This window comes from Schistocerca americana, chromosome 6 (assembly GCF_021461395.2).
Source record: "Schistocerca americana isolate TAMUIC-IGC-003095 chromosome 6, iqSchAmer2.1, whole genome shotgun sequence".
In the NCBI taxonomy this organism is placed as follows: domain Eukaryota; kingdom Metazoa; phylum Arthropoda; class Insecta; order Orthoptera; family Acrididae; genus Schistocerca; species Schistocerca americana.
In genome coordinates, this window is record NC_060124.1 from 475,073,012 (window position 1) to 475,092,443 (window position 19,432).

At 41.9% G+C, this 19,432-nt stretch overlaps 1 protein-coding gene across 3 annotated transcripts in view; it reads left to right on the plus strand.

The window, feature by feature from the left end:
- Positions 1–19,432, plus strand: part of LOC124619735 (pyroglutamylated RF-amide peptide receptor-like) — a 150,229-nt gene that overhangs the window by 37,771 nt on the left and 93,026 nt on the right. For all 3 annotated transcript variants that reach the window (XR_006980117.1, XR_006980116.1, XM_047146307.1), the window contains exon 3: positions 16,817–17,019. Coding sequence is in view for 1 of the 3 variants with exons in the window: in XM_047146307.1 (XP_047002263.1) it covers positions 16,817–17,019 (203 nt within the window). In the remaining 2 variants the exon portion in view is untranslated. The remainder of the gene's footprint in view (positions 1–16,816; positions 17,020–19,432) is intronic.

The window sequence follows — 19,432 nt, forward strand, 5'->3', positions numbered from 1 at the left end:
ACATTTTATCATAAAAGACAATTATACATATACAAAATGAAACATTAAAGATATCCTCAAATTTTAAAGTTACATTCTACAAAGACGAATGAAATAACATATATATTTGGCAGCAGGCCTATTCATGGAACTTAGAGCTATCCTAAGAGAAAAATAGGCCTTGTTTTCTAAAGTGTTTTGTAGTGGAATTTTACTTGGATGATCGTATTTATTGAAAACATGTACAATGTCCTCATCAATGAGAATGCAATCACAGCTTGGAGGAGGAATGAATTTTATCAAATTTCCGGCTTTATTGGTATTCATATGATCTGCTTTTAGTATGTTTAGGAGTAACTGTTTCTCTTGTCGTAAGCGTCGAGCTGGAAAATCGAATGTGGCCTTGAATCTGTAGTTGGAGCGCCCAATGCTATGTGCCTCTATGTTAGGCTCTTTGTCCACTACTTTGTGCGCCGGCCGGGGTGGCCGAGCGGTTCTAGTGTAGCTTGATGAATGGCGAGCCACTCCGCGGATAATATCGACGCTTCAATGTACAAAGATTGTCCACACCCTGTTTTGATCCCCGCAAAGACATACATTTCGGAACAATCCGTGCACAATTTGTACCAGTCATGTCAGTAACGATCCGTTTTAACAGTGTAGAAGCTCTGAGTTCACTCGGACTTACGCGTGTTTTAGATATATGATCATCGTATGCAGCACAGTGAATTTCTGTAGAGATATCGTTTGCTTTCTGATGTCAACAATGTGCCGTTGGATGATCCAGTATGTCACCATACGACTACTATGTGATATTGGTAGGAGGGATTTGGGGTCCTTGACCAGTATGACATAATTTGTATGAGATATGCTAATCGACATAATTTCCGATGTAAAGGGTGATATATAGAAGGTGTGACACTGTACAAGTATCGACCACATGAGAGCTTCCGTCTCTTAATGAGTGAGGGAATGCCAATACCATTTGCATGACTGATGTTGTGTTAATGTAGCCACCACAAATATGCAGAATAGCTAATTGTATACAGTCTAGAATCTTCAATCGTGACGTGAAAGCGGAATCATACAATGTGCAGCCATTTTCCGTCTTGCTCCTAGTTAACTGTTTATGGATATTTAAGACAGTCCTAAGGTCGACTGTCCATTCTGTGCAATTCATAGCTTTCAGGGTTCACCGAACATATTAGACGAATGTCTCGCCACATACCAAAAAAATTTAAAATATTGGCTAAAATATTTCGGTTATTAATTTGCAAACTCTAATCTTCCTTCCTCTGTAATCGTTCACATAATAAATTGCAACTGAGTGCCTCCGGGAAGCTTTCGTCAGCAACGATGGGGAGAAGCTTTCGTCAGCGACGATGGGGAGATTAACATACTGAGATGTTATAATTAAATGTTTCCCTGAAACATTTAAGTGTCTTTTTATTATCTACGATAATGATCGAAGCAGACAAAATTAATTAAAATTTGTGCTGCGACCGGGACTCGAAGCCGAATTTTCTTGCTTTTTTTTGGTTCGATTTTGAAGAAAAAAATACACGCGCAGGACTCGAACACGGTACCTCCAGCGCGGTAGCTGTAAACCTTTTTTTCCTCTTTTTGTTTTTTTTAATTTTTTTATTTGTTTTAATTGTAAATTTTTTTCTACCAACTTGGTTTTTATATGGAAAAAGGCGTCTTTCAGTTACGACAAACAAAATTTGAATGTATATCCGTAGCAACAACAGAACAAGAGTTCCTTCTAAACTATGAAATAGAATTTGAAACTAATAGTATGATGATAGATAATAAAGAAAAAAAATGTAACCAAATCCCGCACGCCATTCCATGTGCATGGCCCATCTGCGTACAGATTCCATGTTCCAAATTGATAAAACATTTCGCAGCATGTGGAGCTCCATGACGGCGGTCATCCTCTGCCCGGTACTCCCCAACTGTGAGGGGGGTTGTCGAAGACACTGCGCAAATAGTTCGCAGCAAATAGTTGTCGGTATCGGGGTGTACACTCAAGTGTGCTATGACTGTCATGGAGAAATTGCCAGTAATCAAGTACCATCTTCTCATCATCTCGAAAGAGGTAGTATATGGACATGCCTTTAAACCATGTGAGAGCGTGAGTCTTCGCAGGTGGGAAATAAGCATCCTCTGGACAAAGGAGGAGCCGTGGCTCAATTGTGCGAGGCGCGATACGTAGGTAGCAGGCGAGGATCTTCTGCACTAGCAGCCATACCTCTAACGCCGATCCACGTGTTAAACGGTGTTCGTCAGTACCCACGAGGTGGCAACGTGGGCAAAGGGGGGAATCCGTAATCCCAATAGCGTGCAGCCTTTGTCGTGTTACAACCTTCCCGTTCACCACCTGGTACCACGCGGCTCGTACCCGCGTGGGGAGAAACGGCTTCTGGACCGCTCTCCACACTGCTGGCCATAGGGTCGTAGGGCTCTTCCTCTCAATCACATTGCGAGGGATGGACCTTAGCAGCAGCCTGTAAACGTCTCTCGCCTTGGGAGTGCGAGTGTTGGGGAGGTTTGGGTGCACGTAACTTTATTCAAGAATAAATGCCGAGAGGTGCGAGAGTGAGGGTGTGTAACCTCCCCACCGCAATTTTTATTTAAGAAAATAAAGCAATACTTAATAGAAATGGGAGCCAAGTGTAACCTCCCCACAAAAATTTTAAAAGAAAATAACGATACTAATTAGAAATGCTGATGGTCATGGCTCTATGCGTAACCTGCCCACGATCAAATGTACTGACAATGGCAACAAATGTGAAATTCGCAATCTGACTCAATTATAAATCCTTCAAAAATTAAAGTCCATTCAGTGACAAGAAAATTCAATTAAACCGAAATATCGGTTTTTGGCCCTGTGTAAAAACAATCAGAATTAAAGTCTTACCTCAGAATAAATGGATGTCACATATCTGCTCTTGTTGTTGCGCACCACTTGGAGGAACTACATTGCAAATAATAATATTCTCTTTTTTTTTGTGATTTTAGTGGAATTTTTCTTCAAAAGAAGTGGAATGAAATGGGAAGTGCAACGAAATCTTGAGTTCAATAAAAAATTAAATTTTTGAAAAAATGCTTTTGAAATAAAAAATTATTATTGGGAGACTTGTTGGAGAATAATTACAATAAATAAAATTTTTCATTATCTAATGATTATATTAATTAACAGTATACCTTATTCCTCATCTTGACCATTGTTGCCGACCGCCTACATCACACAACCGCACTGGGCTGCTACTACTGACCGACCGCTCTGCATGACGACTACAGACTGAGTACTGCTCTCAACTAGACAGAGCTACAGACTCGCAACGACTGACTGACTGCTACTCTGCATAGCGACAACTAACTCGCAAAGACTACTACAGACTGAGAACCGCTCGCAACACTCGCGCGGTCAAGCGCATACTCTCTGGTCACAGATGCTACAATGCCTCGCCATCGCTGCTGCGTTACATACGTGTTTCATAACCCTCCACTCGGGGGGCAAAAATTTGGCAGCGATGGTGAGTCATTTGGACTTGCCAAGCGCGGCAAAATTTTTCTTTAATTAACAAAATCCTACAACTTACAGAATATTTAAATGTTGTGCACACGCACTAAGTACAAAATATATCAGACAAGGACAAAATGTGAATACTAAACATAGTAGCAAATCAGAAAAAAGTATATACAAACTTTTTGACAGATAAAGTGCACAGGCACTGAAAAAATTCTTTAGCATATGCAGAACAAATAAACAGACTGGCAAGAATAATTAGATGTAGTACATAAAGTAAATGTTGTGCACACGCACTAAGTACAAAATATATCAGACAAAGACAAAATGTGAGTACAAAACATAGTAGCAAATCAGAAAAGTATATACAAACTTTTTGACAGATAAAGTGCACAGGCACTGAAAAAATTCTTTAGCATATTCAGAACAAATAAACAGACTGGCAAGAATAATTAGATGTAGTACATAAAGTAAATGTTGTGCACACGCACTAAGTACAAAATATATCAGACAAAGACAAAATGTGAGTACAAAACATAGTAGCAAATCAGAAAAGTATATACAAATTATTTGACAGATAACAAAGTGCACAGGCACTGAAAAAATTCTTTAGCATATTCAGAACAAATAAACAGACTGGCAAAAAATATTATGTTGACAAGTGTATATGCACTGAAAAATGTCTTTAGCATTTTCACAACAAATAAACATAATGGCAAAAAAAAAATTCATGTCCAAAGTGCACATGCACTGAAAAATGTCTTTAGTATTTTCACAACAAATAAACATAATGGCAAACATCATGTCGACCAGTGACATAAGTGTACTCACACTGGAGTTTAGCGAATCGAAAAATGTATAACCTATGAACATAAATGATGTTACCAAAAAAAAAATTTTTTCTTTATGTGACAAGAATCAGGATAGGAAAGGGAAGGATTGCATCATGGTTGTAGCACTTTAGATTGCACACAGCTGCTCTGAAAGTCCATATCTTTCCACAGTAGTACAACACCAAGTGACACAACTTGAAGTTCTTTTCCCATCAGAATTTATCAGTGTAGCCAAGACACTGAACTGTCGTAGTAATGTTCCATGTTTTCATTTTGGCAGTACATTAGGTACACCAAACAGTGGGACCATAATAATGTCTTCATCGCTCATGGTGGTGGACAGCATGTCGTGTCAACACCACACTCTTACAAGGCACACCAACGTAGAATTAGTGCAAAACCAAATATAGTGCTCCATGATCACTGGGATAAACAGGACAAATGGACATTGCAGTAATTCAGGGTAGTCAGCTTATGAGGTGAAGGACATCAAGTCACATAATATTGACAATTACAGTATTCATTGATAGTTCGTGGCATTCATAGCCCAGTTATTGAACATTTCTGTACCAAGTATGTAGTATTACAGAAAAATGTTCATTAATTGTTTTACATAGAATCAGTAGCCTTCTTTTCCTGGTTACAAAATATTATGAAATAATCGCATTCTTTTCAGTTACAGAGTATAATTAAGAATCATTAACCTTCTCCTAATTACAGTTAATTAATCATTTGTCTTTAATTAATCATTTGTCTAATTACAGTTAATTAATCATTTGTATAATTACAGTTAATTAATCATTTGTCGTTAATTAATCATCTGTCTAATTACAGTTAATTAATTAATCATTTGTCATTTCAATATACTAAGAATTATTAGCCTTAATTAATTACAAAGCATTATTAAACAGTACCATAGTTAATTAATTATGTGTCATTCCAATCTATTAAGAATCATTAGTCTTTCCCTAATTACAAAGCATTATGAAACAGTCACATTCATTTCCAACAACAAAGTATGAACATTGAAAACAAGAGTTAATTAATGGCATAATTAATAACAATTTCGTTGATTGACATTAATTATTGGCACTCAGTGGCCATCAAGTATTGAATAGAATAAAACATAGTTCATCATTCAGTATTATTCAGATCATTACAAAGTCATTATTAAAAATCAGTTAATTACAGTCAAATCATTAGTAATCACAGGCATTACAATAAACAGTGGCAGTTATTAGCTAGTGACAAAGCATTATTTTGAATATAGTCTCATTAAGAGGTCATTACTCGAGTGACATGCTATTCAGAGTTGATCAGTATTATTCAGAATTATCATAAACTAGTGACATTATGTGGGACTGGTAATACATTTTTTTGGTAGCAATGCATTGCGTTGGGATCGATAATTAATTGCTGAGGCATAATACTTTTTGCTTTTGACCTATTGCTGCAAATGAGGATAGGTAACGTCATTCGTCATGAGTCAGCTGTAGCAAGATTATGCAACAAGGCAGTACATGTGATCACATTTATAAATGATAAACACAAATGGGTAAAAAATATAAAAATGCAAGTACTAGAACAGGTATAATAAGTAACAGGTTTAGTAAGTGTCATGAAAAACTTCTCCTGGAAAAAATACAAAAACGGATTATTGACCTGAAAGAAGAAACGCACACTATGCTGAAAAGTAGTGAACTTCGAATTAACAAGTAGTGAAATGTGTATAAAATGTGTTCCATAGCTGTCCTTTCCAAAACTTTCCGTCATCCTACTATGCAATGTAACACCTGCTGTCAAAGCAAACCGCAACAAATACTTAAATAACTACGTGGCATAAAGAAAAAAAACTTCATTATCCATATCATCATAACTTCACCATTATCATCACCTGTAAAGAAAAACTTCATTATTCATAATACCATTTCCTTCATCATTATTCATCAGTATTCACTATCATCTGCAAAAAATCACTTCATTACTCATTACCTAACTATTCCTTATCTCTAGCATATTTCATCACTAAAACTAAGATGTGTAGTTCTCTCTGACAGCCTGCATCAATCACCTTGTATTCTGAAAGAAAAAATTAGTTAAGACTGCTATTCTACGATGAGTATAGTATATTCTTGTTAATGCCTGCCAATCCTGATCCATTTACTCTTCCTCATAAAGTTATTGCATCTTCTTTCGTTTATTTCGTAGGTGAAATTCCCATTTCTGTTGAATTTATTTCTTACATGCATCATTTCTTTCTGAAATTGATGAACAAAGATTAATGTCTTGCATTTAAATCCTATACCCACTAAATAATGACTGGTTTATGGTGACACAATTAACCATACAGCATAACATGACAGAAAACGTAATATGTCCAAGACATTGACAGTGTTCGGATGCGAAAAAATGTACACAGAATAATACAATGCAGTAGCAAAAAAAATGTGAAACAGTCACGATGTTGAGATGTCATAAGGCAAAAAAAAAATGTCAAAGTCGACTGGTGTGTGTTATATCTTAACTATTTCATAGTGCATACAAACAAAACTGGAGTACAGTCATATACACAAAAAAAATGGAAAATGTGCACGGTCTGATGTGTAACGACAAGAAAAGCGACCTGCTAACCTTACCTTGCCGGGCACTTGCCAAGAAAAAAAATACGATAATCATCAATAAGTAGTCACATAAATATAATTGCAGAAATAGTCGTAAATGTGTAAATTCATCTGGAAAAATATGCACGGTCTGATGTGTAACGACAAGAAGAGCGACCTGCTAACCTTACCTTGCCGGGCACTTGCCAAGAAAAAAAAATACGATAATCATCAATAAGTAGTCACATAAATATAATTGCAGAAATAGTCGTAAATGTGTAAATTCATCTGGAAAAATATGCACGGTCTGATGTGTAACGACAAGAAGAGCGACCTGCTAACCTTACCTTGCCGGGCACTTGCCAAGAAAAAAAAATACGATAATCATCAATAATTAGTCAGGTGAATTAATTGCATTAGTAAATGGCATCATAGTGTGTTGAATCATACAGTGGTTTCACTCAATAAACGGTTTAATGTTTGAGATATGGTGATTGCCTTTCGATTTTCTGGTTCTCAAAGTTTCGACGTGTACAACATTGGGGTGAGGGATACTGCGAATCCGATACAGACCTGCGTATAGAAGTTCAAATTTACTGCACTTACCTTTTAATTTGCTGGATAAATAGTGTGTACGTACTAATATCTTCTGTCCAACGTGAAAGTCGCGGCGTGTACAAACCTGTTTTTGCTGTCTTCTCCGGCGCTCTGCGGCACGTTTGATGTTGTTCAGCGCAATGTCAATTATTTCGTGGTGTCGTAGGCGACGATTTTTGGGGAATTCTATTAATTCTTTAATTTTGTTCGGTGGTTCAACGTTTTTCAGTATAACAGTCGGAGATAGCATAGTGGATTCATTTGGAATGGAATTAATTACATCTTGGAATGAGAGTATGTGTGTATCCCAATCAATATGTCTTTTGTGGCAGTATATTCTGCACAGCTTACCAATTTCCTTCATTAATCTTTCACAAGGGTTCGAAGAAGCGTGGTACTTGGATATATAGATCGGAGAAATGTTTCTAGCTCGTAACATGCGTGTCCATACACTACTACGAAATTGAGATCCATTATCAGAAATTACTTTCATTACATGCCCTACATGAAATAGAAAATGTTTTACAAATGCTTTCGAAACAGTTTTAGCAGTAGCTTTGCGTAACGGAGTGAAAGTAACAAATTTTGAAGTGAGCTCAACAGCGACAAAAATGTAGCAAAAACCTCTGTTAGTTCTCGGAATCGGACCAAAAATATCTACTGCGGCCATGTGTCTTAATTTCACAGGTATAATGGGATATAAAGGAGGAATATGTGAAGTGGTGTCTGATTTAGCTTTCTGGCAAATTTTACAAGACGCTAAAACTCGTCGTATACGTTTTTCCATGTTGGTAAAATAACAGTTCTGTCTCAGTATAAGAAAACATTTTCGTGCTCCGTAATGTGCGTAACTTAAATGAGTGTACCAAATTAGTTTGTTAACCAGTTCGTCAGGAATGCATAATAACCAAATGTTGCTGTCAGGATGAGAGCGGCGAAACAGAATGTCATTGCGTACAGTGTAGTGGTTCCTAATCGTAACATTTTTCCTATCTTGCCAAAGGTGTTTAATTTCTTTCCACACATTGTCCTTATTTTGTTCTTGTGCTATGTCCTGTAATGACGATGAAATAAAATTTTCAAACGCAACCTGCTGAATGTACATGACACTGAAATTTGCTTTGCAGAAGTTGGTTGCTACGTCTTGCTGATTGTTACTGAGAGAACGCGATAGTGCGTCTGCTATAACATTTTGCGTACCGGGAATGTGAACTATTGTAAAATTAAATTCCTGTAAATATAGTTTCCATCTGCTTAACCTGTCGTGAGTGAATTTAGCTGAAAGTAAAAATTGTATCGCTCTATGGTCTGTGTAGACGGTGGTATGTCTGCCGTAAAGAAAGTGCCTAAATCTCGTGAAAGCCCATACAACACATAATGTTTCAAGTTCTGTGACGGAATAATTTCGTTCAGCAGGTGACAAAATGCGACTTGCAAATGCGATGTTTTTAATTACTGTAGAACCATCTTCTTCTATTTCCTGGAAAATGTGTACGCCTAAAGCGGTGTTGGAACTGTCGGTAGCAATGGAAAAATTTCTAGTAAGATCGGGGTGCGATAACAGTGGAGCATTCAACAAAGCATTTTTCAAATAACATTCTCGTGAGCAAAATTCTGCGTGTCAAAAGTAATGTTTGCGTTACTGTAGTATGCAATCTGTGCTGTATCTGGTTAAATTCTATCGTTCGTCCTGTTATTTACGGGAGGATGCTGTGGCATATCCACTATATGAACTGTTCTGTTATTTCTTACTGACGTGTTACGCTATGGATGACACCTATTGTCTGTTCCATTCATGATTATTTGTTGTTGCTGATGTTGTTGCTGCTCATAAGATCGACTGTTATTAAATGTACGCTGAAAATTGTGCTCATCATTCTTTTTACGTCTGTCCTAATAATCATTCCTATACGGTGTATTGCGATAGGAATTGAAATAGAGTGTTGTCTGTACGTAGTTATTTCTTTGCTGCCATGCGTTACCATTTGTTGGGGCTGGGACTATACGTGCACGCGGCGAAACATTAAAGTTTGGTTGACCTTGTAGACTGCATTGTTGGTTACGTATGCTAAGCGGTTGACTTTCATGCTATTGTGGTGAAAAACATCTATTGTTACCAAAAAATGCGTTTGCTGTTAATTTTACTTTTACACATACTGATGATTACGCTTTTTATCTGTTATCAAAATTACGGCGGTAGTTGTCATTACGGGAGTGCCTACTGAAAATTGTCACATTCGGTAAAAGTTTGTCACATCGGATATTCATTACATGTTTCTTAATACTACAAAGAGCAATAGTTAAAGAGCAGTTTGGATAGATATAAAGGATAGTAGAAGAAAAGGCAGCAGTGCAGAAAACTAAAGATGAAACAGCACTACTACAGCTCGGGGCCCTATGCTCGCTACGGCACATATTCATTAAAGTGTAATGAATCCCCTGAGGTCTATTACGCACTGCAAATAAATTTTGGCTTTTGCGTTGCACGCAATAGCGGTAAAAATTCAAAACCAAATTGTTGTAACCATGTTAATTCAAGTTTCCTCATTACAGGCAATGCTGATGAAAGTGCAATAGCAAATTGTCGCATCAGGTTCAAGGCTAGCTTCTGCATTACAGGTAATAGCGGTGAATGTACAAAGATAAATTGTCGTATACAGTGCAAAGCGTGTACCTGTACGCTGTCATTATTAAGTTCTTTACATTTTCTGGCGGATAAAAATTGCTCGTAATCTACGTTCTCGTCACTCAGTTTGAGAACACGTTCAGGTTTGTGTCTGAATTTGTTCGTCTGTGTCATTTCGGATTTCAAGTTGCGTAGCTTTTCAGATTTTAAGTCGCGTAGCTTTTCGGATTTTAATTCGCGTAGTTGCTGTAAATTGTTCACATTATACACGCTGCGTAAGTCTGACAAATGCTCGCAACGTGGCGGATTCTGTGACGTATTGGTGACTGAAATAATTGTTAATTCTGTTACTTTAATACTTTCGTCAATCTGGTTATTGTGTCGTTCACTTTTCTCGTCAACTTCCGTATTCGGAGTGTATGAAACTTCCACTGACTCTAAATTAACTTCGTCGCGAATCTGTACTTCGTTTTTAGGGCATTGTTCGGTGACTGCATTAATTTCGTGTATCTGTGTTGCGTTTGCTGAACATTGTTCAGTGACTGCATTAACTTCGTCTTTATGTAATTCTGTTGTGCTTACATGTGTACTATTTAATTCTTGTGCAACAGTGCCAACTTTTTCATTACTGTTATTAGCACAAGTCTTAGTATTCACACGTAATTGTACTTTAGTGTCCTGACATTGTATGGTAACAGCTGTAATCTGTTCGCTAACTTGTTTGTTCTGTTCTTTACGGTCGTCTTGTTTTTCGTTTGTGAGATCGACACTTTTATCAATTGTTTCGCTAAGTTGTTTGTAATGGCTGTCGACACCCTCATCTACCTGCCTGCAATGGTTGTCAAAACCTCCATTAAGTTGTTTGAAAAAATTATTCATCATTTCCCTCCGCTGTTTGTACTGTTCCCTAAGTTGTTTGAAATTTTCATTCTGTTGTTTACTCTCTTCCCTAAGTTGTAGCAGTATTGCCATAATTGGATCCGAGCCAAAATTACCATTTCTATTATCTGTACTGTTCAATAGTGGATCTGGAATTGTTTCACTTTCTGTAACCATTTGGTCATTTTGAAATTTACAAAAAGGTTTGTCAGTCAAATGTATATTATCAGTCATTGTTTCGGAATTAAATACATCTGTCCTACTTTGTGTGATCTGTTCATTTTCATTAGACAGATTTGTCTGTACATTACTTGAGTTTTCCGAATCGGGTGTGTTAAGCTGGGCAGCGCTCATTACAATAGAGCGTTCTGCGTCATCAATTGTCGTCAAGTTAACAGACGAGACAATTGAGTTCGTTTGTTCATCATTAAGGTGAAAGTCATCATTAGTGGTTGGAATGCACTGATTGTTAGTGAACGCAGGATTGTCATCATTACGTTGCGTATCACAATTACTATCGGTCACGTTGTTTAAGTCGGTAATTTCATTCACAATACTTCGCGATACACTATTCACAGTCTTTCGCGGCATTTTTACAATAGTCAAAATTTTTCACAAAGCAAATAAGCACAATGCAAAAGCAACACACAAATACAACAAAGCAGCAAATTGCCGTTGACCTGTAGAAAGAAAGTCACAATATTATTAAAAGCGTTGCGCCAAATCCTAATTATCTAAGCAAATAAGAGCAGATATCTGACTGTCGCTCAAAAGACTCTCAACGAAATACGATCCTGGACTGGGTGTCGCCAAGTGTAACCTCCCCACCGCAATTTTTTTAAAAAGAAAATATAATAGCAATACTTAATAGAAATGGGAGCCAAGTGTAACCTCCCCACAAAAATTTTAAAAGAAAATAACGATACTAATTAGAAATGCTGATGGTCATGGCTCTATGCGTAACCTGCCCACGATCAAATGTACTGACAATGGCAACAAATGTGAAATTCGCAATCTGACTCAATTATAAATCCTTCAAAAAATTAAAGTCCATTCAGTGACAAGAAAATTCAATTAAACCGAAATATCGGTTTTTGGCCCTGTGTAAAAACAATCAGAATTAAAGTCTTACCTCAGAATAAATGGATGTCACATATCTGCTCTTGTTGTTGCGCACCACTTGGAGGAACTACATTGCAAATAATAATATTCTCTTTTTTTTTTGTGATTTTAGTGGAATTTTTCTTCAAAAGAAGTGGAATGAAATGGGAAGTGCAACGAAATCTTGAGTTCAATAAAAAATTAAATTTTTGAAAAAATGCTTTTGAAATAAAAAATTATTATTGGGAGACTTGTTGGAGAATAATTACAATAAATAAAATTTTTCATTATCTAATGATTATATTAATTAACAGTATACCTTATTCCTCATCTTGACCATTGTTGCCGACCGCCTACATCACACAACCGCACTGGGCTGCTACTACTGACCGACCGCTCTGCATGACGACTACAGACTGAGTACTGCTCTCAACTAGACAGAGCTACAGACTCGCAACGACTGACTGACTGCTACTCTGCATAGCGACAACTAACTCGCAAAGACTACTACAGACTGAGAACCGCTCGCAACACTCGCGCGGTCAAGCGCATACTCTCTGGTCACAGATGCTACAATGCCTCGCCATCGCTGCTGCGTTACATACGTGTTTCAGGTGTAATGTGCGCAATCGTGAGGGGTGGCAGAAGAGACGCCGGCAGCAATTCCTCGAACAGACGTCCCGTAAGGGAAGCATCTTTGAGGGTCCACAATTTCATCATTGTGCACAAGTACAACGCTGTAGCTCTCGCTCGTAAATTTATAAGTCCCAGTCCGCAACCACGCGGAGGGAGGGTGAGTGTTTCGTAGCGGACTTTGAATAGGTGTGCGGCGGTAAGGTAGTATCCAAACGCTGCTTGCAGTCTGTGTGCCATCGCTGTCGTTATCGGTAGGACCTGAGCCATGTGGATCATCTTAGTCGCCACGTGAAGGTTGAGGTATTCCACACGCTGTAGGAGGTCCATCCGTCGAAGTAGGTTCCGGCGAACTTCTGTGCTTATTGCCTGTAGTAATCGTGCATAGTTCATGGCAGCCATGCGGCGCACATCCCGTGTAAATGTTATGCTAAAGAACCGGATCTTGTTGACTAGTGGGAGTGGGGCTAAAGCGTCCTCCTGTAGACCTCTCCCAGTAGGCATCGCTGCCGACTTGGCCACATTCATGAGGCTGCCCGCAGCCAATCCATAGCGATTGATCCATTGTATCACCGAGCATACCTCGTCACCAGATCGGACAAGTAATAGAAGGTCATCAGCATATATCCTGCAGTGAAAGGTGTGATCCCTCAATGACATGCCCGAGAGCCTGTTTTCAACCCTCCGACAAGTGGTTCGAATGCGATCGCGTAAAGGATCATGGAGAGTGGGCATCCTTGGCGAACTGACTGTCGGATCGGAAAGGGACCTGCAATCCGTCCGTTCACCAGTACACGGGACGCAGCTCCACGGAAAAGGCGCTGAAAGATGTCGAGAAAGTCAAGCGGGAAGCCCATGCGGGCCATAACGGACAGAAGGAACTTGTGGTGAACTCTGTCGAAGGCGTGGTCGAAATTAATGGAGATCAGAGCGGCTCGAAGCCGACAGGATGTGGCGATGGCTATTAAATCCCTGCATTCGCTGGTTGCCGTTTGCATGTTGGTCACTCCACCCAGTGTCGTTTGCTCCATGGAGAGGAGTAGGGGCAGAACCTTCTTTATGCGGCTGGCGAGTAGTCGGGCGAAGATTTTATAGTCTGAGTTGAGCATTGTAATTGGCCTGTAGTCCTCGACCGTCCAACCTCTGGAAGGCTTGTGTATCGGTATGAAGAGACCTTCCACGAATCCAGGAAGCACTTGGGAACCGGGGGTCATCAGTTCTTGGTACATGATGATCCATCGGGGCATCATTAGATCGCGGAAAGTACGATAAAAATCGAGCGGCAGTCCGTCTGGCCCGAGCGACTTGAGTGCTCCCTTGTTAAGCGCGCCCTCGATGTCGTCCCGTGTAAGTCCAGCTAATAGCGTCGCCGCTGCTGCATTGTCGAGGGTGTGCGACACGTGCTGCAGTATGTTGTGATCGTCCGCTTACTCTGTATTCACGTCGTCGTAAAACCGGTGATAGTGATCTGCAAAGGCTTCTGTAACTGCCACCTGAGTCATTACGACCCTACCACCTGGCAATATGAGGTCCGTGATCAGCTGCTGTCGGCGTCGGCGGCTGTCGAGCACGATGTGATGCATAGACGGGTTTTCTCCTTCCGCTCGGTCTTGACGTCGCGATCGCACAACGACCCCCTCCAAACGTTTCCTCGCAAGAGACAATATTTTTCCTTGAATTCGGCGGCTTTTCATTTGTCCGTTTGGAGATGGTGGTTGGCTGGCGAGTTCGCGGAGCATCGTGTAATAAAAGTCCAATGTGTGACGATGGCCGGCCAGTGTGGCCGTGCGGTTCTAAGCGCGTCAGTTTGGAACCGCGTGACCGCTACGGTCGCAGGTTCGAATCCTGCCTCGGGCATGGATGTTTGTGATGTCCTTAGGTTAGTTCGGTTTAAGTAGTTCTAAGTTCTAGGGGACTGATGACCTCAGTAGTTAAGTCCCATAGTGCTCAGAGCCATTTGAACCATTTTTGTGTGACGATGCCACGCTGCGATATCTTTTCCGAATCGTGTTAGCACACGCCGAAACGCTGGTTTTGCACATTCCACCCACCATGCTAGAGTCGAAGGGTATCGGGGAAGACGACGTTCGCAATCCATCCATGTGTTGGCGATAATCTGACTGCATTCCGGGGCTTGAAGATGTGCCACTTTCAGCTTCCAGGGCCCTCGGCCGCGCCATATCCGCTGCTGCTGTAAAGTGAGTGCGCATATGAAAGCGCTATGATCGGAGAAGGCAAGCGGCCATCGTTCGGCGTCCAATACTCCCGGCGCTAGAGCTCGTGAGACATAAATGCGGTCTAGGCGACTGGCTGAGTGACTAGTAAGATATGTCGGCCCAAGACGGTCACCGTGCACTGTCTGCCACGTGTCGATGAGAAGCAGATCTCGAACCAGGAGCCGAAGTTCTTGACAAGTCGAGAAGTGTGGGACTTGGTCTTTGGGGTGGAGCACACAGTTAAAGTCGCCTCCGAAGATATATTGATCGAAGCGACTGATAAAGAGGGGGGCGATATCCTCCAAGTAGAACAGAGATCGTTCGCGGCGTTGGTCAGTTCCTGATGGTGCGTAAATGTTAATGATGCTCGTGCCCAGTGCTGTGATCGCCAGCCCCCTTCCTGACGGAAGGTAAGTCACTTCTTCGTTGGCAATTCCGTCGCGCACTAGTATTGCCGTACCGCTGTCATTTCGGTCCGCCGGTGACGTATACGTCGCATAACCGTAGAAAACGGGGAGGGCCGCTATATACACTTCTTGCAACAGGGCAACGTCAACATCCTAAGAACGAAGCATCTCACGCAGCAACTGGATCTTCACTGCCGTTCGTATCGTGTTGAGGTTAAGCGTGGCGATACGATAAGCTTGTTGCCGAACCGCAGGTGCTAATTTATCCATTAAGACTGGAATTACCTATGACGCTTCTGACTGTATTGACACCTCTGCATCCCCCCAAACCTCATCTGCAGTCCTTTCTAGAGATCCGGCGTCAATGGCGTGGGCCCTGTTGGCGTTACTTGCATGGTGCCGTCGTCATCGTGGTCATCCGCCCACGTCGGGGAACTCAAAGCAAGATCGTCTTCCCTAGCTTCCTCCGGAGACAGCATGGGTGCTTGCACTCCAGAAGGTGGTGGGCAGCATCTATCCTGCATATCGGCATCCGATTTTGCCACTATAGATATGTGTGGTTTGTCCTCAGTTCCGTTCGGTGGTGCCACACTGCAGCAAATGGCGGCTGCCTCTGTGGTAACGTCGTCATTGAAGGTGGAGTCGTCGTCCTCTGGAGGCTGTCACACATCCCGTTCGGAAGTTGCTCTACACCTCCGCTTCCGTCGATTCGGAGAATGTTGCTTCCTGGTGTGTCCTTCTGTGTCAGACGATGGCAAAGATTCACGACGTTCCGGCACAAAGGCAGCCGCCGGCACAATAAGCGAGTATACGGCCATGCTATCGTCATGTATCTTGTTATCCGTCGACGGGGACGGCGGCATCGGAGTTGAATCCGTAGCTTGTGGAACGGGTGGATGGAGCCGCGACCCAACAGTGGACGTCGGCTGTCGTGGTGAAGTGGTAGCCGTCGTGAGGGCTGCTGCATAAGTCACGGGAAGCAGCGTCGGCTGCGATGGCGGGTCCACTTGGTAGGCAGAAATGCTAACCATTACACCACCGCAGTACGATAGTCAACATTGATGCACGAGCTTCCTAACCTCAATGCCCTCCCCAACACAAACATCATTTCATTTTTCCCTCACATATTGTCACTATCGCCTGGGCTCTCCGATATTGGCAAGCACCCCAGCATTGGACGTAATAGGACGTCCTTGTACCATTGGTGATCTTATAAATCTTACGATTAAATGTTCGTGGAGCAGCATTGACTATCGTACTGCGGTGGTGTAATGGTTATCATTTCGGCGTAACAAACAGCAAGACCCTGGTTCGAATCCTGGCCGCACCGCAAATTTTAATTAATTTCGTCCGCTTCGATCATTATCGTCGATACTGAGAGGTGGTCACTAACCGATGTGTTTGTTCCAGGGTCACAAGGAGGTGGGAACGCACGTACGTGCGTACTGGTGCATCCGCGATTGGGAGATCCCGCTGTGGTGGCGGCTGCACGAGGTGTACATGCTGCTGCTCATCCTCGTCATCCCCACCTGCATCATGACGGCCACCTACAGCGCCGTCTGCTGGGAGGTGTGGCGCGTCACCAAGACGCGCCACGGCATGACCGCCGGCTCGTGAGTACATCTCGCTTCTCGCATCATTGTCGCTCACCAGGAGTACTTCTGCCTTGTATTTTCGCACTTTATCAGACTTCAACACTGGACTACGCAAAGGCACCGTTTTCGTTCATTGACCAGTCGCATGTGCTAGGTCTGGCGAAACAGTGTCAGTCGCCTGCACGCAATGTCTCACGGGGCCTGTAATGCTGTAACGGGGCAGATGCCGGTACTGCCACGATGTACCGAATCTTACCCTTGCGCCAGGTTCGCACACGCAACTATAGTGACGCCACAGCTAGGTCTAGCGAACCAGTGTCAGTCGCTTGCACACAATGTCTCACGGGGCCTGTTATGTTGTAACGGTGCAGATACCGGTACTGCCACGATGTACCGAATCTTACCCTTGCGCCAGGTTCGCACACGCAACTAAAGTGACGCCACAGCTAGGACTAGCGAACCAGTGTTGTCGCATGCACACAATGTCTCACGGGGCCTGTAATGTTGTAACGGTGCAGATACCGGTACTGCCACGATGTACCGAATCTTACCCTTGCGCCAGGTTCGCACACGCAACTAAAGTGACGCCACAGCTAGGTCTAACGAACCAGTGTTGTCGCATGCACACAGTGTCTCACGGGGCCTGTAATGTTGTAACGGTGCAGATACCGGTACTGCCACGATGTACCGAATCTTACCCTTGTGCCAGGTTCGCACACGCAACTAAAGTGACGCCACAGCTATGTCTAGCGAACAGGTGTCAGTCGCATGCACACAACGTCTCACGGGGCCTGTAATGTTGTAACGGTGCAGATACCGGTACTGCCACGATGTACCGAATCTTATCCTTGCGCCAGGTTCGCACACGCAACTAAAGTGACGCCACAGCTAGGTCTAGCGAACCAGTGTCAGTCGCATGCACACAATGTCTCACGGGGCCTGTAATGTTGTAACAGTGCAGATATCGGTACTGCCACGATGTACTGAATCTTACCCTTGCACCAGGTTCGCACACGCAACTAAAGTGACGCCACAGCTAATGGCATACTGCAGTGGCACGTGTGAGCATCCAGTTTTAAGTGGCTTCACTCAAGTGTCGCAACTTTTGCCGTGCTACAAAAAGTTCGTCTCGGTTGTACTTTGTGACGCCATTTGTCTTGCACCAGTAGTCCCTAGTAGATGTATTTTGAAACACAAGCAGTCTGGAACAGCTATTGTGTCGTAATTGCTGCTGTACTCCATTCGATTTCATCGCGTTTTTATTTTACTGCTGAAAAAGGTCAAAACAGTGGATGGCACATACAGTTCCACAGCTTTTGTAACTACAAGCCGCGTGGGATTAACCGAGCGGTCTAAAGCGCTACAATCATGGACTATGCGGCTGGTCCCGGCGGAGGTTCGAGTCCTCCCTCGAGCATGGGTGTCTGTATTTGTCTTTAGGATGATTTAGGTTAAGTAGTGTGTAAGCTTGGGGACTGATGACCTTAGCAGTTAAGTCCCGTAAGATTTCACATACATTTCAACATTTTTTGTAACTACAAGAACAACAATCTTAAATTACTATTAAACTTTCCATAGCAATATGTCTGTGTGTATGCGAGCGCGCCCAAACACATACACACCACACACACACACACACACACACACACACACACACACACACACACACACAGTTTCACGCACACACACACAATCCACACTCTCAATGGTGGGAGATTTGTAGATGAATAAATAAATAACTTGATATGTGACCAAAAGGCGAGTCTTATAAACTTCGTGGTTTGTGAGACCAAGCACCGTATAAATTGTTGGTTACATGCGGTAAATAGCCTCCAAGTGTCGTGTGGTAGCTTTGAAACTAAAAGTTAATTGTTCGGAATGCCTACGTCAATGCATACAGTAATATTCTAAAATCTTGCAAAAGTTTCATGTCTGCAGATGATATTTACATGTCAGCTGTTGGTTAGTATACCACAGCAGTCAGCATTTTCGTCTTCGAGTGTTAGTGCTTTATAAATGTGTTTGTGTCCCCTGATTTACCTCTGCGCCAAGTCTGTTTCCGCATCCAGAATATGTTCAAATGTGTGTGAATTCTTAAGGGACCAAACTGCTGAGGCCATCGGTCCCTAGACTTACACACTACTTAAACTAATTCATGCTAAGGCATTCAGTAACCGCACTGAACGTGTTCACTGGAGTTAAGCACATTATAAAGGCGTACGTTTAAGGATATGTGTGATCAGTTACTGTATAGTTAATCAAAGAGAGCAAGTCAAGTAACATACACTACTGGCCATTAAAATTACTACACCAAGAAGAAATGCAGATGATAAACGGGTATTCATTGGATAAATATATTATACTAGAACTGACATGTGATTACATTTTCGCGCAATTTGGGTGCACAGATCCTGAGAAATCAGTACCCAGA